Genomic DNA, 22,209 nt, shown 5'->3' with positions numbered 1-22,209 from the left:
TACATGGGCAGGATAATGCGTACATTTCTTATCAAGCATTGCAGCCTCCTCCTTTGGTTTACCCTTCACATCCCTTCCCAGCCTCCCCCCTCCCCTAATCTAACACTGTTTAACCTCAAAAAATGTCAACATTCTAAGTATTCCAAAAATAGTCTGTCGATCACAGAGCTTGTACAGAAGGAGTTTGTACTTGCAGTGGTGCCGTGGCTTTTTAAAGTTTTGCTGACAGTGAGTTCTATAATTTGTTTTTTAAAAAAATTAAAAGTCGGCCACGTTTAGCAAAAAGTAATTTAAACACTTGGGCTGGGAAGGTGGCACAGTGGTAGAGTGCTTGCCTTGCATGCATGAAGCCCTGAGTTCGATTCCTCAGCACCACATAAACAGAAAAATCCAAAAAGTAATTCAAACACTTGTCATACCCAACTGACTCCTGCTTGCTTACAGCTGAGAGTCCCAGCTTAATACAGTCTCTATACAAAAGCAAGACATCCTGAAGCCATAGCCTCAACACCAAGCAAAGAGCATTAAGAATCTGCCTGGAGCCGCGCGCCGGTGGCTCACGCCTGTAATCCTAGCTACTCAGGAGGCTGAGATCTGGGGTTCAAAGCCAGCCCGGGCAGGAAAGTCCGTGAGACTCTTACCTATTCAGAAAACCGGAAGTGGTGCTGTGGCTCAAGTAGTAGAGGGCTAGCCTTGAGTTGAAGAGCTGAGGGACAGCACCCTGGCTTAGAGTTCAAGCCCCATGACAGACCAAAAAAAAAAGAATCTGTCTGGTTATTTTGTTCCTTTTGCAAAGTATGAATATAATTCTTTGTTTTTTTTTTTTTTTTTTAGTCGGTCATAGGGCTTGAACTCTGGGCCTGAGCACTGTCCCTCAGCTCTTTAGCTCAAGGCAAGCGCTCTACCACTTGAGCCACAGCGCCACTTCTGGTTTTCTGGTCGTTTGTTGGAGATAGGAGTCTCACGGTCTTTCCTGCCCTGGCTGGCTTTGAACCTCGATCCTCAGATCTCAGCCTCCTGAGTAGCTAGTATTACAGGTGTGAGCCACCAGCACCTGGCTTTCTTTGTGTTCTTTTCGAAAACTATATATATTATCTATTGGATAACTCAGAATTCTAGTACAATTTTGATACAGTTTCAGGGCATTCAGACACCATGGCTACATAAACCACTGACATTTTTTTTTTTTGGTCTGTCATGGAGCTTGAACTCTGGGCCTGGGTACTGTCCCTTAGCTCTTCAGCTCAAGGTGAACACTCTACCACTTGAGCCACAGCACCACTTCTGGTTTTCTTCTGGTTAATTGGAGATAAGAGTCTCATGGACTTTCCTGACAGGACTGGCTTTGAACTATGATCTCAGCCTCCTGAATAGCTAGGATTGCAAGGCGTGAGCTGCTGATTCACAGCTAAACCATTGACAATTTCTAGAACACTTTCAATAAGATTGTGATCAAACTTTGTAATTCACTAGGTCAATAGACACCTATCAGCACCAGATGTGATGCTTCCCTACTCTGAGGTATTCATAAGGAGACGGTAACAGGCGTTTTAATCCTCCCCCTCTTGCCCTTGCACCTTTTTCTGGATAAGGACCTTTTAGCAGGACTTTCTGCACCATCAGACTTTCCTTTAGACTTACAGTCAGATGTCCTCTGACTCTCCTGCAGCTTTATCATCTTAATAATATGCACCACATTTTTTGTTACGTCTTCAAAAGAGATGCAAGGTTTATGAATTGGATGCTGAGGTGGGATTCTCAATGTAACAGGAAGAATCCAGTCTGATCTTTGGAGGAGAGGGATAATTAGCATCTTTTCTCTTTCTGTGTCTCTTAGCTGGTCCATGGTCTTTAATATCCTGGTCGTAGTATGCTATAACTACTTAGGTTCTCTTTCCCAGACATTGTCTGTCCTCAGAAAATTCTAAAGGTTTTAGAGACCCCTGTGTTCTTTCTTCTTATCTTCTTCTCTGCACGTCTGCAGCGACCATAGAGCAAACAGGTTGCCTTCTGGTTTCTTTTTTTGTCTCAGACAGGAACTTGAACTCAGTATCTGACTCGTAGCTTTTGCTCATTTTCTAGGACTCTACTATCTGATCCACTCCTCTGTCTTTGCTTGATGGTCTTTAGCGCATTGCTCTGGGCAGCCCAGGGCATGAGAGGTGGCTTAGCACCTCCACAAGCTTATGCTAGTTGCCTCCATGAGAGCTGAATTCAACTGAGCCCTGTGGCTCATGCCTGTAATCCTAGCTACTCAGAAGGCTGAGATCTGAGTATTGAAGTTTGATGCCAGTTTGGCAGACAAATTATCAGCAAAGAAAACAGAAGAGGAGCCCTGGCTCAAGTAGTAGAGTGCTAGGCTTGAGCCAGAAAGCTAAGGGACAGCACCTAAGCCTTGAATTCAAGCCCAGTATCCACATAAACAAAACAAAATCTTTAATTCACAAACACTTGTAGGTCACACCTAAAAAGATAGGTCTTTAATTTCTGACAGAACTCTATAGTTTGTTGTTGTTGTTGTTTGTTTTGGTCATGGGGCTTGAACTCTGGGCCTGGGCGCTATCCCTGTGCTCTTCAGCTCAAGGCTAGTGCTCTACCACTTGAGCTACAGAGCCACTTCTGGTTTTCTAGTGGTTTTATTGGAGAAAAAAGTCTCACGGATATTCTTGAGTGTGCTGGCTTTGAGCCACAGTCCCCAGATCTCAGTCTCCTAAGTAGCTAGGATTACAGGCGTGAGCCACTGGTGCCCAGCTCCCTGAGCTCTTTTTTGCTGAAGTCTAGTGCTGTACCACATGGAGCTACAGCGCCACTTCTGGTTTTCTGGTGGTTAATTGGAGATAAGATAAGGGACTTTTCTGCCCAGGTTGGCTTTGAAATGTGATCCTCAGATCTCAGCCTCCTGAATAGCTAGAGATTTCAGGCGTGAGCCACCAGCACGCAGCCAACATTTATTATTCCTTGTTCACAGTGTATGACACATAGTTAGGATCACAAAAGTCAAGCTGTATTTATGGTTGTTCTTTTTTTAAATGACCATAGCCCTTTATTACGTACTTAGAATATAGAATAGAAGGCACTGTGCTTGTCTTTTGTGGTGCTAGGGATGGAAGTCAGGGTCTCATGTATGCTAGGCAAGCGTCCTACCACTGGACTACATCCACAGCCCAAACCAGGTATTTCCAGATAGCAACAATCTGTTATTCTCTTTACACTTTTCTGCATATGCTAGCTTTAGAATTAAGAGGGGAAGTCTAAAAATAAAGGCCTATAATGTGTGTCTATTTTGTAGAAACTTCATTAAATCCAAAGTACAAGAGTGGGCTTAGTGTTGGATGTGATTATTGTGTTACTGCCTGTAAGTCCTCAGATTCAGGTGGTCTTCCACCACTGAAAGACAAAACCACAGATTGTGAATCCACTATTACCAGTTGTAATCTATCAACAAAGGACGTGACTAACTTAGCCTATATCAGGGTAAGGATTGTGGGATCACTGCCCTTTTCAAAGAGCTCTAGAGTCAAAGTAAACTATTAACTCTCTGTATAGACCCACAGATAGCTGTCAGAGAGAGGGCTCATGCTGTGGGCTCAGAATGGGGAACAATTCTAAATGCTTTATCACGTGGGTCTTGAGGATTAATCTTCCCAGGCTGGCTTGGATCTGTGATACTGATGGTGCCCAGCTTCCCAGTGTTTTGTTTTTGTTTTTGTTTTTTTAATTTTTTTAATTTATTTACTCATTTAGGGTCCGGTCGTGGGGCCTGAATTCTGGGCCTGGGCACTGTCCCTCAGCTCTTCAGCTCAAGGTTAGCGCTCTACCACTTGAGCCACAGTGCCACTTCCGGCTTTTTTCTTTTTGCTTATGTGGTGCTGAGGAATCGAACCCAGGGCCTCATGCATGCAAGGCAAGTGCTCTACCACTGAGCCACTTTCCCAGCTCCCCCAGTGTTTTTGTGTTTTTTTTTTAAGTTTTTAATTGAGATGAAATTTACATAAAATATTTCCAGTGTTTTTGTTTGAAACAGTATGTTTTGCCCTGTTCCCATTTGCAGTGCTGAGGAGAGAACCCATGGTTTCATGATCTACCACCCAACCATGTCCCTGTCCGTGAACCAGTATATATTTAATGGGCTCTGCAATGGGAATGACGTTCTGGAAGTGTTTATCCATGTGTGCTGCTACTATAGCATCAGTCTTGGATTCTGACTCATTACCAGATTGACAGTAGAACAGAACAGACGTTCAGGAAGGAAGGACCTCTCTCTCCCATTCCCTTTCCACCGTAATTTTGGTGTATCTTTACTCATGAGAAATAACAGGTTGTCAAAGAAAATATTCTTACACTTATTGAATAGCAGACATGATGTGTACTTTTATGCTTCCAAAAATTATACTGAGAAGAACAGTCTTGATGGAAAGAGCAGGGTGCTGAGTGCTTATGTGCAGGCTAGAACTGGGGGTTAGAGGAAGCAGCACTGGTAGATAAATAAGACTAAAAACAAGTGGGCTTGGCCTGGCTCTGGTGGCTTACACCTAAATCCTAGCTGCTCAGGAGGCCAAGATCTGAGGATCATGGTTCAAAGCCAGCCTGGGCACGAAAGTCTGAGCACCAGAAAACCAGAAGTGGAGTTGCGGCTTGAGCGTCCAGGCCCCAAGTTTAAGTCTTACAACTGACAAAGAAGAAAAGAGGGGGTCTGGCAATGGTTTAGTTGTATAATACCAAGTACGCATAGGCCCTGAGTTTGATCCCAATACCACAAAAGAATGAAAAATGACCAGAACAGAGAGATCAGTAGAGGAATTAAGTTGTTTCTTTCCTTTTTTTTTTTTGGTCGGTTGTGGCGCTTGAACTCTGGGCCTGGGTGCTATCCCTGCGCTCTTCATCTCAAGATGAGTGTGCTACTGCTTGAGCCACAGCGCCACTTCTGGTTTTCTAGTGGTTAATTGGAGATGAGTCTCACAGACTGTTCTGCCCAGGCTGACTTTGAACCATGATCCTCAGATCTCAGCCTCCTGAGTAGCTAGGATTACAGACATGAGCCACCGGCGCCCGGCAAATTAAGTTGTTTCTAAGGACTGAAGGAAGGCAGAATGGAGATTGACAGTACTCGGTTTCCTTCAGCAATGTTCAGAATATTCTAAAATTAGATTATAGTAGTTGTTACCTGGGGCTTGAACTCTGGTCCTCTTGCTCACTTGACTTTCACCCACAGCTGGCACTCTACTACTCTACCATACTTCCATGTCTAGCTTGGTTTTTTTTTTTTAAACTGGTTATTGGATTTGTATGCCTGGGTTGGCTTATGAACTGCAATCCTCAGAAATGATATTGAAATTGAGAGTCCTTCCTTCCTTCCTTCCTTCCTTCTTTCCTTCCTTCCTTCCTTCTTTCTTTCTTTCTTTTCTTGTCTTTTGTTTTCTTTTCTTTTTGGTAGTACTGGGCTTTGAACTCACGGTTTTGACTTATTAGGCATGCCCCCAAGCCTTCTTGCTTTTTGTTATCATTCCATTAGCCTGGCCCTTCTATTTACACCTCCCATTTATCTGAGATGGCAGGTGTAGACCACTGTGCCCAACCTTTTTTATTGGCTAAGATGGTATTTCATAAACTTTTCCTTCCGTCTAACCTTAAATAGCAATCCTGATGAGCTAAGTGTGAGCCACTGCCCCCTGCTGAATTGAGTCTTGAATGTTTAGACAGGCAAGGTAAGTGCACAGAGTGAGTGGAAGTTGAGACAGATGAACATGTAGCACGATGTAGCACTTCTGCACACCAGCCAGGGAGAGATGGAAAGCTGTTCGCTTAGTGTTGAGTCATTACGTGTGATGTGGCTGAGCAGTGTTGGAGGAGGTAGCAGGAAATAGTTGCTGCCATCGGTGCCCTTTTCTCTTGTAACAATACAGTGGCTGGAAAAAATGGACAAATAGAGAAGTGTGCAGAGGAAAAGACACTTGAAGGGAATCTAGGGTGCCCTTTGGGTGAGGTAGTAAAAGAAAATTGGAAAAGGAAGAGGAAGATTTGGGCTGTTTCTCCCAGACAGAATCAGGGTATTGGATTTGTTTGTTGTTGTTTGGCCCTGCAGTTAGAAAGAATCGTCATTGATTTCATTGTGGTATGAAGGTAATACACATAGCACAATGCCAGGCCAGTGTTCTACCACTGCGCTCTAACCCTAACCTAAAAACCTTTGAGAATTTGAGTTTTGGTCATTTCCCAGGCTAGCAGCATGTGTCTGGCACTTGCTGTGCCGGGGAGCAGCAGCTCCCAGCGGGCAGCGGGCCATCCCAAGGCTCACCTGTATGTGCTTTCTCTTGTCATGTTTCTTCTCCAAACTTTTTGTTTGTTTTTGTTTTTGCTAGTCCTGAGGCTTGAACTCAGGGCCTGGGCAATGTCCCTGAGCCTCTTTTGCTCTTAACACCTGAACCACAGCACTACTTCCAGCTTTTTCTGTGTATGTGGTACTGAGGAATGGAACCCAGGGCTTCATGCATGCTAGGCAAGCACTCCGCCACTGAGCCACCTTCCCAGCCCTCTTTTCAAATTCTTTAGTACAGCCAACTATTTTTTTGTCAGAACAGGGCTCGAACTCGAACTGCTTGCTTGCTCACAGGTTGGTGCTATACCACTTGAGGCTTCCATACTTCCAGTCTGGCATCTTGCTGATTAGAGATTGAGTTTCTCAGACTATACTACACATGCTGGTGTGGCTCAAGCGATAGGATGGCAGCCCTGAATAAAAAGGCAAAGCAAGAGTGAGTTCTCACATTCAACCCCTCCAAATCGGCACTAAAAAGAAAAAACGCCTGGCCCCTGGTCGCTGTATGCCTTCACAGGGGAACCTTTCCGGCCTCTTCTACTTCTAAAGGCCACAGGTGTTCTGGGCTCGCGGCTGCATCACTGCAATGTCTGCCTCTGGCTTCTAAAGGTCCCTTACATTCCTTGGCTTACTGTGCCTTCCCACTTTCAATGCAGCGGTAGCAAGTTGAGTCCCTGTGATGTTTCAAACCTTTTTTGTTGTTGTTAGCCATGAACTCAGGGCATAGGCCTGAGCTTTTTCTACTCAAGGTTAGTGCTCTACTGCTTTGAGCCATAGTGCCACTTCCAGTTTTCTGGTGTTTATTTGGAGATAAAGAGTCTCACAGACTGGGCTGGGAAGGTGGCTCAGTGGTACAGCCCTTGCCTTGCATGCATGAGGCCCTGGGTTCGATTCCCCAGCACCACATAAGCAAAAAAAAAAAGAAAAAAAGCCGGAAGTGGCACTGTGGCTCAAGTGGTAGAGCTCAAGCCTTGAGCTGAAGAGCTGAGGGACAGCACCCAGGCCCAGAGTTCAGGCCCCACAACCGGACCCAAAAACAACAACAACAACAAAAAGAGTCTCACAGACTTTTCTACCTGGGCTGGCCTTGAACTGCAATCCTCAGATCTCAGCCTCTTGAGTTGCTGGGATTATAGGTGTGAGTCACCAGCACCTGGAGATGCTTCAAACCTTTGATCCCTTCTTCTCTGAAGCCTTCTTGAGCTTTTGCTGTCTGTATTTATGGACTTTGGATTTAGATTAAACCTGCCAAGAGGTCCAAGATAAATCCTAAGATCTCAGTTCCTTAGTATTGATGATGGCTGCAGTCTCCCAGGTATGATATATATTCACAAGTTCCAGGTGTTAGGGTGTGGACGTCTTTTCGGGGGGTCACTGTTCTTGCCTGCCATCGCTGGTGGAATAGTCAGTTATACTCCTAAGCGCCTCGCTGTGTCCACACGTGTGCTCTGCATTGTGAATCTTTCCTCTTCAGGGGAACAATGCTTTGTACGTGTGTGTCTGGAGTGAAGATAATCCTGAACATGAGTCTTCTTTTACCAGATATGTCTTGCCGTTCAAGACTTGCAACACTAAATGAGAAATTGACAGCCCTTGAGCGGAGAATAGAGTACATTGAAGCCCGGGTGAGTACAGTGGGCAAGGGCTGAGGGAGAAGGCAAGCCGCCAGGCCTGTGGAATGAACCCGGGGCAGAAGCAGGCTTGGCGATGTATAGATTTAAGTCTATGACTCTTCTGTCTTGTTTTCTATTTCTTGAGTTCTAAAATAAAGGTTTTTTGGTTTTTATATAGATGCCTTTATCTCTGAGTAGATCTCAATGTCAGCTTTCCTTTGACAGGTGACGAAAGGTGAGACTCTCACTTAGAACGGTGCCGAGCTGCTGAGAAGTTGCTGTTGGGAACACAGGCGGCGTGGGGGCCCGGCAGCTTCTGCCCCTCCCCCTCCTCCTCTCCGTAATGAGCAACAGGCCTTTCTTGTTTTTTCTTTTTTCAAAAGTGTGGCCTTTGGCGCTGCCGTGTACATCGGGGAGTGTGATGTGGCGTGGGGGACTGGGAAACAGCATTAGGGGTTTGTACCTTTTGAGTAACGTTTCATGAAGCTTTTGTTAAATGTGGTTGAGGGGTTGCGCCGGAAGCCTGGGACTCTCTGCAGCTCCTCGCACTTCTCACTTCCAGATTTTCCTTACTGCTCTCATTGCCTCTGCACTGACTCCACCAACAGTCCTCGTCTTCTCCTCCCCACCCGCGGTGGGCCGTGGGGGTTGGGGGCAGTCCTGGCATTGTGGCTGCCAGCGAACGATGTTGCCAACCCACTAGTTTCTTGTTTAAGGTCACTGCCAGGCCCTCGTGTGGCTTGAAAGGGACATTTGCAGAGTTTTCTGTCAGTTGGGGTGTCTGTACCTCTCATATTTCCCTAATAAACTCCTTAACTTTATCTGACTGCTGTGATTGTGCTGTACAGAAGCGGGATGTGTAGGCTGACTGCTGAACAGAGTCTTCAGATTCAAAGCCTAGGGAGCTTACCTCCCTTTCCCCTCGTCCCTGTGTCTGGACTCTAGCTGCCTGACGCATCCTGGGAATCATCTGGTCATTCAGCAGACATTTATCCAGTGCTTACTGTGTAGGCGCGTTATACTCTAATAACTGATGTAGCATTCAGTCAGACATGATGCTTACAGCCTGTTGAAATAGCAGTATCCACACAATTTAACTACAGTCCAGAGCAGACTAGTTTATGAAAGATGTACCAGTGCTTACACCTGTAAACCTAGCTACTCATTAGGCAGGAGGTCTCAGGATCCCAGTTCGAAACTAGCCTAAGCAAGAAAGCTTTAGAGACTCTTGCCACCAGTTGGAAGTGGAGCTGGGCTCAAGTGGTAAACTGCCATCCTTGAGTGATAAAGCTAAGGGACAGGGCTGGGAAGGTGGCTCAGTGGTAGAGTGCTTGCCTTGCATGCCTGAGGCCCTGTGTTTGATCCTCAGCACCATATAAGAAAAAAGAAAAAAGCCAGAAGTGGCGCTGTGGCTCAAGTGGTAGAGTGCTAGCCTTGAGCTGAAGAGCTGAGGGACAGCGCCCAGGCCCAGAGTTCTGGCCCCATGACCAGACCCCCCCCCCAAAAAAAAAGCTAAGGGACAATGCCCATGACATGAGTGGAAGCCCCACTTCACCAAAGATAGATGTATTTCCTTGAAAATACTGTAGTTTAAAGATTCTTGAGCCCGGCCCAAATGGCTCTTCTTGTGAACCTAGCTACCTAGGAGGCTTGAGATCAGGATCATTGTTCAAAGATAGCTTGGGCAAGAAAGTGGAGGTGTGGCTTAAGTGGTAAAGGGCCACCCTCAAGGCAAAAAGCCAAATGGGACCTTGAGGCCCTGGGTTCAAGCCCCAGTACTAGAAAATTGTGTTGGGTCCTCTTCCCTGGGTTCAGCCCACATTGTTCACTTCAGCCTTTCCTCGGTAAGAAAGATATTCTGTCAGACTCCTGTTTTCTTTTTTCTTTTTTTGGTCAGTTGTGGGGGCTGAACTCTGGGCCTGGGCGCTGTCCTGAGCTCTTCAGCTCAAGGCTAGCGCTCTACCACTTGAGCCATAGCACCCACTTCCAGCTTTTTCTGTGTATGTGGTGCTGAGGAATCGAACCCAGTGCCTCATGCATGCAAGGCAAACACTACCACTGAGCCACCTTCCCAGCCCCACACATTTCCTTTTCTATCCCTTGTTAATCCACTTACTGAAAAATAAAAGCATTTGAACTAGTGAGCTGTGTTTGAACACTAAGCTTGAGAAGTGTAACTCAAGTGGTAGAGCATCTTCCAAGCAAGTGTGGAGCTTTGACTTCAAACCCTGGTATCACCCCCCAAAAACCTACTGGGCTTGGGCTGGGAGAATAGCTCAGGAGTTGAGAGCTTCACGTACTTGAGGCTCAGGTCTAGTCCTCCCACCACAAACTAAGCTTAAACTACAGTTCAGACACTCCTGGTTGTATGGTTTTACTCTTGTAACTCAGACCTTGCACTAGTCCTTAACCTTGTTTTACCTAGCTAAAATTACACATTGTAGTTTGTTCTTGAACTCTAAATTTTTAGAGGAGGCATGAGGTCTGAGGATCCTGGTTTGAAGCCAGCCTGAGCAAGAAAGTCTTTTGATGGTAGTGATAAAAAATTTAATTGCTTTTATGTGCGTGTCTTTAAAAGGATGTACAAAAAGCTGGTAGTACATTTTGTCTCCAGTGACTTTGGGAGAGTGGGAGAACAAAAGCGAGGGGGAGATTTTTACATTTTCCGTTCTGCTGGGCATTCATTCTAGAGACCCAAAACAGAGACAAAAGATTAGTGAGAAAACGTTTAAAGAATAGTGCAAGCCGGGTGAGCCCTGTGGCTCACGCCTGTCATCCTAGCTACTGAGGAGGCTTGAGATCTGAGGATCAAGGTTCAAAGCCAGCCCGGGGAAGAAAAGTCCGTGAGACTCTTATCTCCAATTAAAAGACCAGAAGTGGCGCTGTGGCTCAAGCGGAAGAGCACAGGGACAGGGCCCAGGCCCAGAGTTCAAGCCCCACAACCCACAAAAAAAAAGTGCAGAGGGTAGGTCAGATGAGCAAAACAGTGAAGAGATGGGCTGGGAATGTGGCTTAGGGGGTAGAGTGCTTGCCTAGCATGCATGAAACTCTGGGTTCAAGTCCTCAGTACCACATACACAGAAGAAGCTGGAAATGGTGCTGTGGCTCAGAGCAAAAGAACCTTAGGGACAGTGCCCGGTCCCTGAGTTCAAGGCCCAGGAATAGAGAAAAAGAGATACAGTCCAAAGAGGAGTTTGCTGGAGAATGGACAAGGGAGCGTGTCAGGTGAAACTAGCCAGGCCCAGAGACAAAGTCTCTTGTGGAATTTAGGGCAAACAAAATCTAAAACCTACGGTCATGAGTATAAAAAAGGGGACTGCGAGGGAAGGGGGGGCGGAGAATGGAGGTCGTGTGTAAGACCAAGTCGCGTCGCATCGGAGATGTGTGTGGAAAGGTAATGCCGAGCCCTTAGCAGACACTTGCACACCAGTAACCTTAGGGAGGGGAGGAATTTACTGCGGATCTTGCAGAGCGAGCTCTGGCCCCGCCTCCGCCGAGACCTGGCTCCGCCCTCGCTTCAGGCCCCGCCCCAGAGCCCGTCCGGGATGCACTTGCGCATGCGTGCAGCCTCCAACCGCCCATTTGAGCGCTACCCCGGTCTAGGGTGCGCACCCGCACGCAGCCAGGCCCCGCCTCGCGTCCGGCCCGCGAATCCCGAGCGAGCAGCCCGGTGGTGGTGCGGGTCCTGAGGTGATGCCCCGGAAGGCGGGTGGCGAGGAGGCGGGCGCCGAGGAGGACGGCCCGGAGGAGGTGGGCCAGCAAGAGTCGGACGCCGAGGATTCCGGCTCGGAAGAGTCGGCCCCAGAGGAGCCGCGCGCCGCAGAGATGGAGGCCGGGCGGCCTCGGCCCGTGCTGCGCTCCGTCAACTCCCGCGAGCCGTCGCAGGTCATCTTCTGCAACCGCAGCCCGCGCGTCGTGCTGCCCGTGTGGCTCAACTTCGACGGCGAGCCGCAGCCCTACCCGACGCTGCCGCCGGGCACCGGCCGCCGCATCCACAGCTACCGAGGTAGGAGGCCGCCGCCGGGCTCCGCGCCGGGCCCCGCCTCCGCCGCCCGCCCCTGCGCCTCCCGCGGCCCGGGCGGCGCGGAGGCCCGGAGGCGCAACGGTCCGCGTCCACGCTGTCTGCCGGCGCCGCGCACGCGCGCTGCCCTTCCAGCGCTGGGAGCCTGGGCGCCGCGCCCCGAAGTCCCGGCGCTCGGGTCCTGCCTTCGCCGGACCACTGGCCCGCCGGGGAGGCGGACGGGAGCCGGGCGGTGTCACAATCGCGGCGTTGGGCGCCGGGGAGGCGTGGCCGCCGCCGACCCCGGAGAGGCGTGGGGAGGGGGCGTCGGGGCGGTGGGTGTGCGGGTTCTGAAAGTGCGGTAAAAACCCGGGGTGACCTGACCTGAGTGGCGGTGGTGATCTTCTCGCGGCCCTTGCACGGAATGATCGTGAAGCGCGATCTTGCCCCCCTCAAAGCCGGACACCCAACTGGCTAATGATTCTTTTTTTTTTTTTTTTTTTTTTGGGTCTCTGGGCCTGGGCGCTGTCCCTCAGCTTTCAGCTCAAGGCTAGCACTCTACCACTTGAGCCACAGCGCCACCTCTGGCTTTTTCCTTTTTGCTTATGTGGTGCTGAGGAATCGAACCCAGGGCCTCATGCTTGCAAGACAAGCCCTCTACCACTGAGCCACCTTCCCAGCCCACGATGATTCTCAATCTTAATGTAAAAAAAAATTTTTTTTTCTATTTTCGTGTTGGTCCCGGTGCTTGAACTCAGCCCGGGTGCTGCCCTGAGCGTTCTCACTCAAGGCTGGCGCTCTGCCACTTGAGCCACAGCTCCATTTTTGACTTATTTTTTTTTGAGGGGAGGGATAGTTTATTGGAAGTAGGAATCTCATGTAGGTTTCCTGCTGGGGCTCGTTTTCAACCACGATCTTCAGATCTCAATCTCCTAAGTAGCTAGGATTACAGTCAGGAGTCACCAGCACCCAACCTCTTTTTTTTTTTTTTTTTGCCAGTCCTGAGGCTTGAACTCAGGGCCTGGGCACTGTCCCTGAGCTGCTTTTGCTCAAGGCTATTACTCTACCACTTGAGCCACAGCACCACTTCCAGCCTTTTCTGTTTGTGTGGTGCTGAGGAATTGAACCCAGGACTTCATGCATGCCACTCTACCACTACGCCACATTCCCAATTCCTGGATTATACACTTAAAAATAGTTAAAATTGAGCTGGAGCCTGTGGTTCATGCCTGTAATCCTAGCTACTCAGGAGGCTGAGATCTGGGATTTGAAGCCAGCCTGAGCAGAAAACACCCTGGGTAGAGCTGTGGCTGAAGTAGTAGAGCACTAGTCGAGCAAAAATGCAAAGGCTAGGTTATGAGTTAAGCCCCAGTACCAAGACACACACACATACACACATACATACACACCTTAAAATTGCCAGGGGCTACTGAATTACACCTGTAATCTAAACTACTGAGGAGGCTGAGATCAGAAGATTGTGGTACAAAACCAGCCTGAGCAAAGGCTCATCTTCAATTTGAGTCATGGCTCAAGTGGTAGAGTTCAGCTGTGAGCCAGCACAGATTGAGGACCAATGGCCTCTTCATTTGCTGTGATGTGCAGTCCCTTTCTGTAGCCCTTGCTTTTCCACTGTGGTTGCAGACTTTAACACCAGGTACATATATACCCAAGTCTGCTTTCTTTTTTTTTGGGGGGGGGGTCCGGTCGTGGGGCCTGAACTCTGGGCCTGGGCGCTCTTCAGCTCAAGGCTAGCAGCGCTCTACCACTTGAGCCACAGCACCACTTCCGGCTTTTTTCTCTTTTTGCTTATGTGGTGCTGAGGAATTGAACCCAGGGCCTTAGAGGCATGCAAGGCAAGCGCTCTACCACTGAGCCATCTTCCCAGTCCCTTCACACCCATTTTCTAAGGCTTACGGTTAACATCCACTGGAAGGGTTGGGGATACTATGGTGGAGATGCCAGTGTATCAGCCCTGATGATGACGCAGACTAGTGTGCTTTCTGATGGCATCTGCTTATGTTAACAGGTCACCTATGGCTCTTCAGAGATGCAGGGACATATGATGGGCTTCTGGTTAACCAGACTGAATTGTTTGTGCCATCTCTCAACGTTGATGGGCAGCCAATTTTTGCCAACATCACACTGCCAGGTACTGATATTCGATCTTATTTTCAAAAAGATAAGGTGATTGTAATAAGTAGAGCATAGATTACTAGAAAGAGTCAGTCCAGTCCTAATTAATTTTTACTAGAGGCAAAATTTTGGCTAGTGGGGCTGGGAAGGTGGTTCAGTGGTAGAGTGCTTGCCTTGCATGCATGAGGTCCTGGGTTTGATTCCTCAGCACTACATAGCAGAAAAAGCCAGAAGTGGCGCTGTGGCTCAAGTGGTAGAGCGTTAGCCTTGAGCTGAAGGGCTGAGGGACAGTGCCCAGGCCCAGTGTTCAGGCCCCATGACCAACAAAAAAATTGGCTAGTGTCAGCCTTTGATAATGTATCTTCCACTGGGGGCTCTTAAGAGATACACTAAGCCAGGCGCCAGCAGCTTATTTCTCTTAACTACTCAGATGGCTGGAAGATTGTGGTTCAAAACCAGCCCAGGCAGAAAAGTCATCTGCAATTAACCACAAAAACTCAAGCTTGGAGGCGTGGCTCAAAATTGATGCTCCAGCATGGAGCAAGTCCTGATACTGGCAAAAAAAAAAAAAAAAAAAGTTGGAGAGGGGGGTGGGGATAGTGGTAGCAGAGTCTCTACTTGTAGAATTATAAATGCTTTTTGGTTCGCAGGCTTAGAACAGACTTAATGTCTTGGAGTCTCAGAAGAATAAAGCATATCATAGCTAATTTGTTGTTAACTTGTGAGGATATAGCTTTAATCTAACTAAGCTCATAGTGTCCATCAAAGGTTAAAAAATGAAATCGAAGTGGGCCACTGGTGGCTCATGCCTGTAATCCTAGCTACTCAGAAGGCTGAGATCTGCAGTTCAAAGCCAGGCTGGCTTGGAAAGGTTGAGACTCTTTATCTCCAGTTAATTACCTAAATTCTGGAAGTGGAGCTGTAGCTCAAAGTAATAGAGCACTAGCTTTGAGCAAAAAAGCTCAGGGACAGTGCCTAGGCCCTGAGTTCAAGTCTCACAACCAAAAAAAAATCATCAAATTGAAGATTAGTATCAGTTCACTGTCTGTAAAGCTTAATGATTTTTTGAGTTGAACTTTAAGAAACTGATATGAAAGCCAGCTGGTGGCTCACACCTATACCTTAATATACAGGAGGCTGAGATCTGACAGTTTGAAGCCATCCTGGGCAGTCCATGAGACACTTATCTCCAATTAACCACCAGAAAACTAGAATTGGAGTGGTGGCTCCATGCTCTAGTGGTAGGGTGCTCAGAGTCAGCACCCAATTCCTAAATTTAAGCCCCAGGACTGACACAAAAAGGAAAGGAAGGAAGCCCAGAAGATTGTACTGGCATGAGTTCATAATCCCAGAAAGGCAAGAAGCAACGGAGGGTAGTATGATGTCTAGGCTGCATCTTGTCTTAGAAGCCAGAAACAAATACGGATCTTTGTAGTGATCAAACAAATAGACATCTATACATAGCTACATAGATAGCTACATAGATTTTTTTTCTTTTATCAGTTGGGTACTGGGCACTGTCCCTGAACTCTTGCTCAAGGATAGCACTTTTGAGTGATTAATTGGAGATGAGTCTCATGGGAACTTTTCTGCCTAGGCTGGCTTCAAACCAGAATCCTCAGATCTCAGCCTTCTGAGTCACTAGTATTACAGGTGTGAGCTGCCTGGTGCCCGGCTTAGATTCTCTTTTGAAGAAGTGGATTAGTTAAGTGTGGTGGCACATTCCTAGAATTGTAACACTCAGAAACCTGAAGCAGGAGATCTAGAGTCCCAGGCCAATTTGGGCTATTAAAATGACAGCCAGTCCTTTTTTTGTTGTTGTTGGTTGTGGGGCTTGAACTCTGGGCCTGAGCACTGTCTCTCAGCTCTTCAGCTCAAGACTAGCGCTCTACCACTTGAGCTACAGCACCACTTCCTGTTTTCTGGTGGTTTATTGGAGAAGAGTTTCACGGACTTTCCTGCCCAGGCTGGCTTTGAACCGCAATCCTCAGATCGCTCTGCCTTCTGAGTAGCTAGGATTACAGGCATGAGCCACCAGTCCAGTGCCCGGCGACAGCCAGTCTTAAAACAAGGGGAAAAAAAATAAAAAATATACCAAAAGACGAGCACTGTTTGGTTAAATTTGGTAAATTTTGCCTAATAGAACACCATTAAAGAGTAAGTTCCCCAGTGATTATAAAATAGGAATGGAGTTACCCCAAGTCTAGCGGCACTGCTTTTATCTATCACTTGTTATCTGTTGCAGTGTGACACCCACCTCTAAACTGACAATACGCATTTTATTTGTTAGCTGTTCCACTCTGTGGGCTGAGTTAGGCCCAATGGTTCTTGCACTGATTGGTAAGTAGTCCAGAGGCTGGGCTGCCCTGGGCCATCTCTGAGACTGTCCTTTTGGTGTGGTGTCTAGCAGTGTCACCCACAGCTCCCAAAAGAGAAAAGCAGAAGTTGCCTTGCCTTTTTTGTCCAGAGTTGCCAGTTTACCCTTTTCCACATTCTGTTAGCTGAGCCCACTCTCAAGTGAAGCTACCGCGCAGGGTCATGAGTGCTAGGGACCCACTGTGTGTGGTCTCCCTGTGGTGAAGGTCACTGCCGTGGTTGGCAGAGCCACATGCTTGTCCTTGCCCCTGGGTGAGGTCGGGGCTGTGCTGAGGGCCGTCTCCTGCCCTTGCTTGCAGTGTACACCCTGAAGGAGCGCTGCCTGCAGGTAGTGCGGAGCCTGGTGAAGCCGGAGAACTACAGGCAACTGGACATAGCCAGGTCACTCTGTGAGGATTTGGAGGACCACCCAAACGTGCAGAAAGATCTGGAACGGCTGACCCAGGAGCACATCGAGAATCAGCAGTTGGAAGAGAATGGAGGATTTAATTTCAATTAGCAATCCTGTTCTCAGTGTTTGATGGCACTGGTGAGTTTTGATCTAGAGGATTTAGCAACTACTTACGCTTGGTAAAGTAAAATATGCTCCATTTCTAAAAAGAAAGCGAATGGACTCCATGGGCTTGCATTACCCAGGGGCAGACATCACCCCTTGTCAATGAATCCCTGCTTGCTTCAAGTACTCATCAGAAGGAAGAGTTACATTCTTGCCTCCTGGCAGGGCAGGCACATTTCAGCTAAGGGTGTTTGTGTGAGCAACACAGGAAGAACTACAGTGTGTTCTCAGTTGCAAGGGAGCTGGGCCCGCTGCTTCTAATGGGTGTAGTGTGGTTGGAGGACCTGGTGTCCTTGACACAAGGACGGGCCTTTGTGTTCTCAGAGGTCGGGAGCCTTCAGTGCTTGTGTGTCCATGTATAAACCCACGGTGCTTTGGTGGAGAGTGTTCTGTGAGCAAGAGAAGGCAGCCCCTAAAGTAAACAGACTTCTTAAAGAGAATCATTTTTCTAGCAAGCTTTTTCTAATTTTCTAGATCTCACACTTTGCATGGTGCACTCCTGTACCAATGTTGTTTTATTGTTTCTAAACCACACTAAGCTGTTGTAATTATCAGAGTGTTTTTATAATGTGACATAGCAGAAAAAGTCATCCAGTTTAATTCTGATATTAAAGTTACTATAGATCACTATAAGCTAGATGTTGGTTGTTTATGCAACAAGATTGCTCTGTGTAACCTCAGGCTGGCTTCCAATTACATTCCTCTTCCCTCAGACTCACTGTGATTCAGCATTTGCATTAACAGGACCTGGTCTCCCCTCCACTTGGGCCAATTACTCCTTAGTAAGGTAGGATGTTTTACAGTGTTTTGTTTGTTTGTTTTTTGTCGGTCGTGGGGCTTGAACTCTGGGCCTGGTCGCTGTACCTCAGCTCTTCAGTTCAAGGCTAGTGCTCTACCACTTGAGCCACAGCGCCACTTCTGGTTTTCTGAGTAGTTTATTGGAAATAAGAGTCTCACAGACTTTTTCTGCTCCGGCTGGCTTTGAACCGTGATTCCCAGATCTCAGCCTCCTGAGTAACTAGGATTACAGGCGTGAGCCACTGGCGCCCAGCTTGTTTTACAGTTTTATGAGTGTACATGGTTTTTCTTTCAAGTTAGTTTCAAAGTTAGTAATTCAGATTCAGTATTTAATATTAGATATTTTATAAATAATAGTTTTTTTTTTGTTGTCGGTCGTGAGGCTTGAACTCTGGGCCTGGGTGCTGTCCCTCAGCTCTTCAGCTCAAGGCAAGCACTCTACCACTGGAGCCACAGCACCACTTCATGCTTTATCTGCTTTTGTGGTGCTGAGGAATGAACCCAGGGCCTCACGCATGTGAGGCAAGCACTCTACCACTGAGCTACCTTCCCTGCCCTTAAATAATAGTTTAAAAGAAAATAGCTTGGCACTGGTGGCTCACACCTGTAATCCTAGCTACTCAGGAGACTGAAATGTGAGGATCGTGGTTCAAAGCCACTCGAGTCAGGAAAGCCTGTGAGACTCTTATCTCCAATTAACCAGCAAAAAGCTGGAAGTAGAATGGTAGCGCAAAAGGTAGAGTGTTAGCCTTGAGCACAAAAGCTCAAGAACATCACCCTGGCCCTGAGTTTAAGCCCCAGGATAGGCAAACAAAAACAAAACCAGGCTGGGCATGATGATGCACCTATTTACTCTGAAAATGTAGGGTCCTTATTTAACGTGGCCCTGGCAAAAGCGTAAGACTAAATCAAAAAATAAATTTAACAAAAGATGAGTAATATGGCTCAGTAGTAGAATGTTAGCCTAGCGACCTAATTTCCAACACATTCCTCCCTCCACCCCCCTCCCCCAAAATACAGAAAGAGCTGGGCCCTGGTGGCTCACACCTGTAATCCTAGCTAGTCAGGAGGCTGAGATCTGAGAATTGCGGTTTGAAGCCAGCTCAGGCAGGAAAGTCTGTGAGACTTATCTCCAATAAATACTCAGAAGAAGCTGGAAGTAGCAGCACTGTGACTTAAGTAGTAGAGCTCTGGCCTTGAGCAAAAAGAAGTTTAGGGGCAGTGCCCAGGCCCAGAGTTCAAGCCCCAGGACTGGCCCCCAGAAAAGAAAAAAAAAAGTAGAGGAGGAGGATCACTGCTGAGCCATCGTGGTGACCGCAGACCCTGCAGTGGAGAGCGGAGGCCAGAGCATCTTCAGTTTCACTTTTTACTGTATTCAAATCCTTTAATATTCAAGTGAAAATTAGTCATCTCAGTGTTACCTCTTACAATTTCATCTTCTACAGAATTAGCTTCTTTCAGCGCCGGCTTGTTATTTGCATCTTTTCATCTTGCTTTTTGTCAACCTCTTCTCTCGCTCATTCATTCACCAGCTTTGCCTTCTCCTGCTTCACAGTGGGCTCCCCTTGGTTCTTCTTTCTCTATGGTGAAGGCAGAACCTTGGCTTCCTGTGTTCCTCTTGCTCTGGGGATTCCTGGCTCATTCTTTGTTGGAACAAGTTCTTTTTCTTTCTTGGAGAAGACTTGGCCCGGCGACTAGGAAAAAAAAAAAAAAAAATATATATATATATATATATATATATAGTCTGCAGTTCTCGCTGCTTTTCCTTTTGTTGGTGGTACAGCCATTGTAGTTCCTTTTGTAGAACTTTGTTTTTATTGTGACCCTCATAGGTCCTTTTCCTGTCCTCAGCAAGCAGCTGACGTTGAAAACTGTTAGAACTCAGCTCAAAGTTTTTTGAAAGTTTCTTAATTCTTCTCTTGGTGTCATCTATTTTGAACTTAGCTGCTTCTTCACCAAATCATCTCATGTAGGCAGGAGTCTGGCTTTTGGGATCATTTTCAGTTCTTGTGAGGAAAATTTTGTCCTAAATAGTTCATTAGTTCATCCTAAACAGTTGGATCTGTTCTCTATGGCTGCCTTTTCTCTTGAGATTTTGTTGTCTTCTTTGAGTACTATAATCTCATCTTTATGGCAAAGTGTAAGTCGAGCACTTTCATTTTCATCTTCAAACTTATTCAGAGCTTTCTCCTGTTTGTACTGAAGCTTTTTCACAGCCTTATTTTCTTTTAGCAGCTCAGCTGACTTGACCTGGAGTTTGCATACTTCATTCTGCATGTCATTGATTTGTGGTTGTCTTTGAGAAAGCGTTTTGTAAAAAGATGAGGATTGTTCCACAGTGGCTCTCTATTGAGACTCTGGGAGCAAAATTCCATTCGGCTGCCCTTTTTGTTTGGTGTACAGCCTTAGGGCTTTGTTTCTTGCTAACGCACTTGGTTATCTCATACTTGTTTTTTAGCAGTTGTTTCCTTAGAATCTATATGTGAAGGACTGACTGGAGGGCTGGGAAGGTGGCCCAGTGGTAGAGTGCTTGCCTTGCATGCATAAGACCCTGGGTTCGATTCCTTAGCACCACATAAACAGAAACAGCCAGACGTGGCGCTGGGGCTCAGATGGTAGAGCGCTAGCCTTGAGCTGAAGAGCTGAGGGACAGTGCCTAGGCCCAGAGTATATGCCCCACGACTGACAAAAACAAAACAAAACAAAGGACTGACTGGAGAATACTGCCCAGAAGACTGTGATGTAGTGTCAAAGTCAGATGAATAGCCAGAGTGATGGTGTTCGCCACTTTGTATATCTTGGTCTGTTTTTGAACATTCTGCTCTTTGCTCCATTGTTTGGGAAAATGGTCTGGAACTGCTGCCCCCGCAGTGCAGGATGGAGAGGCATGGCCGAAAGGGCCCAGAGGATCTTGAATATGAGACCAGCTTGCACAACACAGAGAAACCCTGTTGCCAAAAAGAGAAGGATCATAGCAGATTTGCTACCTAAGTACAACTATTGTTTGTATTCTGTACTCTTTTTCTTTCAGCCTATTGTAGGGCATATTTTGATTGGTTGGTTTTACTTGGTTGAGATCACACAGTGTACAATGATTTTTTAATCTTTTAACTTTGTAACAATTTTCCCATGTTATAAGCTTTTCATAAATACAAATGGTTTTCTTTTATAATTAGTGGTGAGTTATTTCTGGGCAAATTATTCTAGGTGCAACACTCATCAAAGTAAAGTGAGTGAAACACTGTCCAGTTCCCCATTAACTTTTCAGAGTCCAACTTCAGTCCTTCTTTTCAACATTGATAGCATGAATTGGCTATTAGAAACCATTTTAAACCAGGCACCAGTGACTCATATCTGCAATTCTGTCTACTCAGGAGGTTGAGATCTAGGATCTTGTTTCAAAGCCAGACCAGGCAGGAAAGTCCAGGAGACCCTTATCTCCAGTTAGCTAGCATAAATACTGGAAGCGAGCAGTGGTTCCAGTGGTAGAGCATTCACTAGCTTTGAGCAAAAAAGATCAGCAACAGTGCCTAAGCCCTCCGTTCAAATCCCAAAACCAGTATGTGGACGCACACATACACACGCACATGCACACGCACACGCACGCACACACACAATACTACTGAGGGAGGATTGTGAGTGCAAAGCTAGCCTGGGTTACAGAGTGTCTCGGACTCTTACCAAAAAAAAAAACTGCAACAGGAAAATCCTGTTTTTGTATTTAAACAAGAGTTTCAATTTATCTTGTCAAAAATCTGTGGTTTAAATTGTTTTTGTGTTGGACAAGGGAGGTTGAAAACCTAGGGCAGGAATTGTATGCCTTTCATTTGGAATCCTGTGAATGTATTATGTGAACTGTTCTTAAGAGACTTGTTTTCCTGTTTTGAGGGTTTTTTTTTTTTTAATTTTAGAGCTTTCCTTTAATACATTAAATGGTGCTAAGTAAAAGGAACAAGATGTTCTGTGTTTTATCCTGGTTCTTTCTTTTGAGAGTTTTGAAAACTGACAATGAATGATGAGCCTCCTTCTAAGTCTCTATTTCTAGCCCCAGATTTTGTTGTGTTTTCTTTTTAAAATTTAGCATCATGTTAGTTTTATTATACAAATGAAATGTCATGACTGGCCGTGCCTGTAATCCTAGCTACTCAGGAGGCTGAGATCTGAGGATTGCAGTTCAAAGCCAGCCAGGCAGGAAAGTCTGGGAGACTCATCTCCAATTCACCACCCGAAAAACAGAAGTGGCACTGTGGCTCAAGTGGTAGAGTGCTCACCTTGAGCTGAAGAGCTCAGGGACAGCACCCAGACCCAGAGTTCAAACCCCACGACTGACCAAAAAAAATGAAATGTCGCCATAAGAAAATGTAAGCACAATGGGGCTGGGAAGGTGGCTCAGTGGTAGAGCGCTTGCCTTGCA

The 22,209-nt window shown here is 46.7% G+C and overlaps 2 protein-coding genes and 1 pseudogene across 3 annotated transcripts in view; 2 read left to right on the top strand and 1 right to left on the bottom strand.

Moving 5' to 3' along the window:
* Brk1 (BRICK1, SCAR/WAVE actin-nucleating complex subunit) overlaps window positions 1-8,752 on the top strand; it is a 10,008-nt gene extending 1,256 nt beyond the window's left edge. The window contains exons 2-3 of the mRNA XM_013010583.1: window positions 7,859-7,941; window positions 8,155-8,752. Coding sequence (XP_012866037.1) covers window positions 7,859-7,941; window positions 8,155-8,181 — 110 coding nt within the window. The 3' untranslated portion in view covers window positions 8,182-8,752. The remainder of the gene's footprint in view (window positions 1-7,858; window positions 7,942-8,154) is intronic.
* Window positions 8,753-11,534: 2,782 nt separating this feature from the next.
* Window positions 11,535-17,853, top strand: Vhl (von Hippel-Lindau tumor suppressor, E3 ubiquitin protein ligase). 2 transcript variants are annotated; one of them, XM_013010410.1, is made up of 4 exons: window positions 11,535-11,935; window positions 13,959-14,081; window positions 16,741-16,970; window positions 17,711-17,853. In XM_013010410.1, the coding sequence occupies exons 1-3, from the start codon at window positions 11,623-11,625 to the stop codon at window positions 16,938-16,940; spliced, it is 636 nt and encodes a 211-aa protein (XP_012865864.1). In that variant the 5' UTR covers window positions 11,535-11,622; the 3' UTR covers window positions 16,941-16,970; window positions 17,711-17,853. The 2 variants fall into 2 exon arrangements, with proteins under 2 accessions (XP_012865864.1, XP_012865862.1); XM_013010408.1 differs by having other exon boundaries at window positions 16,741-17,853.
* Window positions 17,854-19,312: 1,459 nt separating this feature from the next.
* On the bottom strand, window positions 19,313-20,684 carry LOC105981249 (annotated as a pseudogene).
* Window positions 20,685-22,209: the final 1,525 nt, after the last annotated feature.

This window comes from Dipodomys ordii, unplaced genomic scaffold, assembly GCF_000151885.1.
Source record: "Dipodomys ordii isolate 6190 unplaced genomic scaffold, Dord_2.0 Scaffold12, whole genome shotgun sequence".
In the NCBI taxonomy this organism is placed as follows: Eukaryota; Metazoa; Chordata; class Mammalia; order Rodentia; family Heteromyidae; genus Dipodomys; species Dipodomys ordii.
The sequence above is the reverse complement of the archived record's forward strand: the minus strand, read 5'-3'. Positions and strand labels throughout refer to the sequence as shown.

What these genes read in the sequence shown, in the direction of transcription:
- Vhl (XM_013010410.1), top strand. Translation starts at nt 11,623, where the DNA reads ATGCCCCGGAAGGCGGGTGGCGAGGAGGCGGGCGCCGAGGAGGACGGC. An exon ending in CCGCATCCACAGCTACCGAG is followed by an intron (nt 11,936 to 13,958) that starts GTAGGAGGCCGC and finishes TTATGTTAACAG; the next exon opens with GTCACCTATGGCTCTTCAGA. An exon ending in TGCCAACATCACACTGCCAG is followed by an intron (nt 14,082 to 16,740) that starts GTACTGATATTC and finishes CCTTGCTTGCAG; the next exon opens with TGTACACCCTGAAGGAGCGC.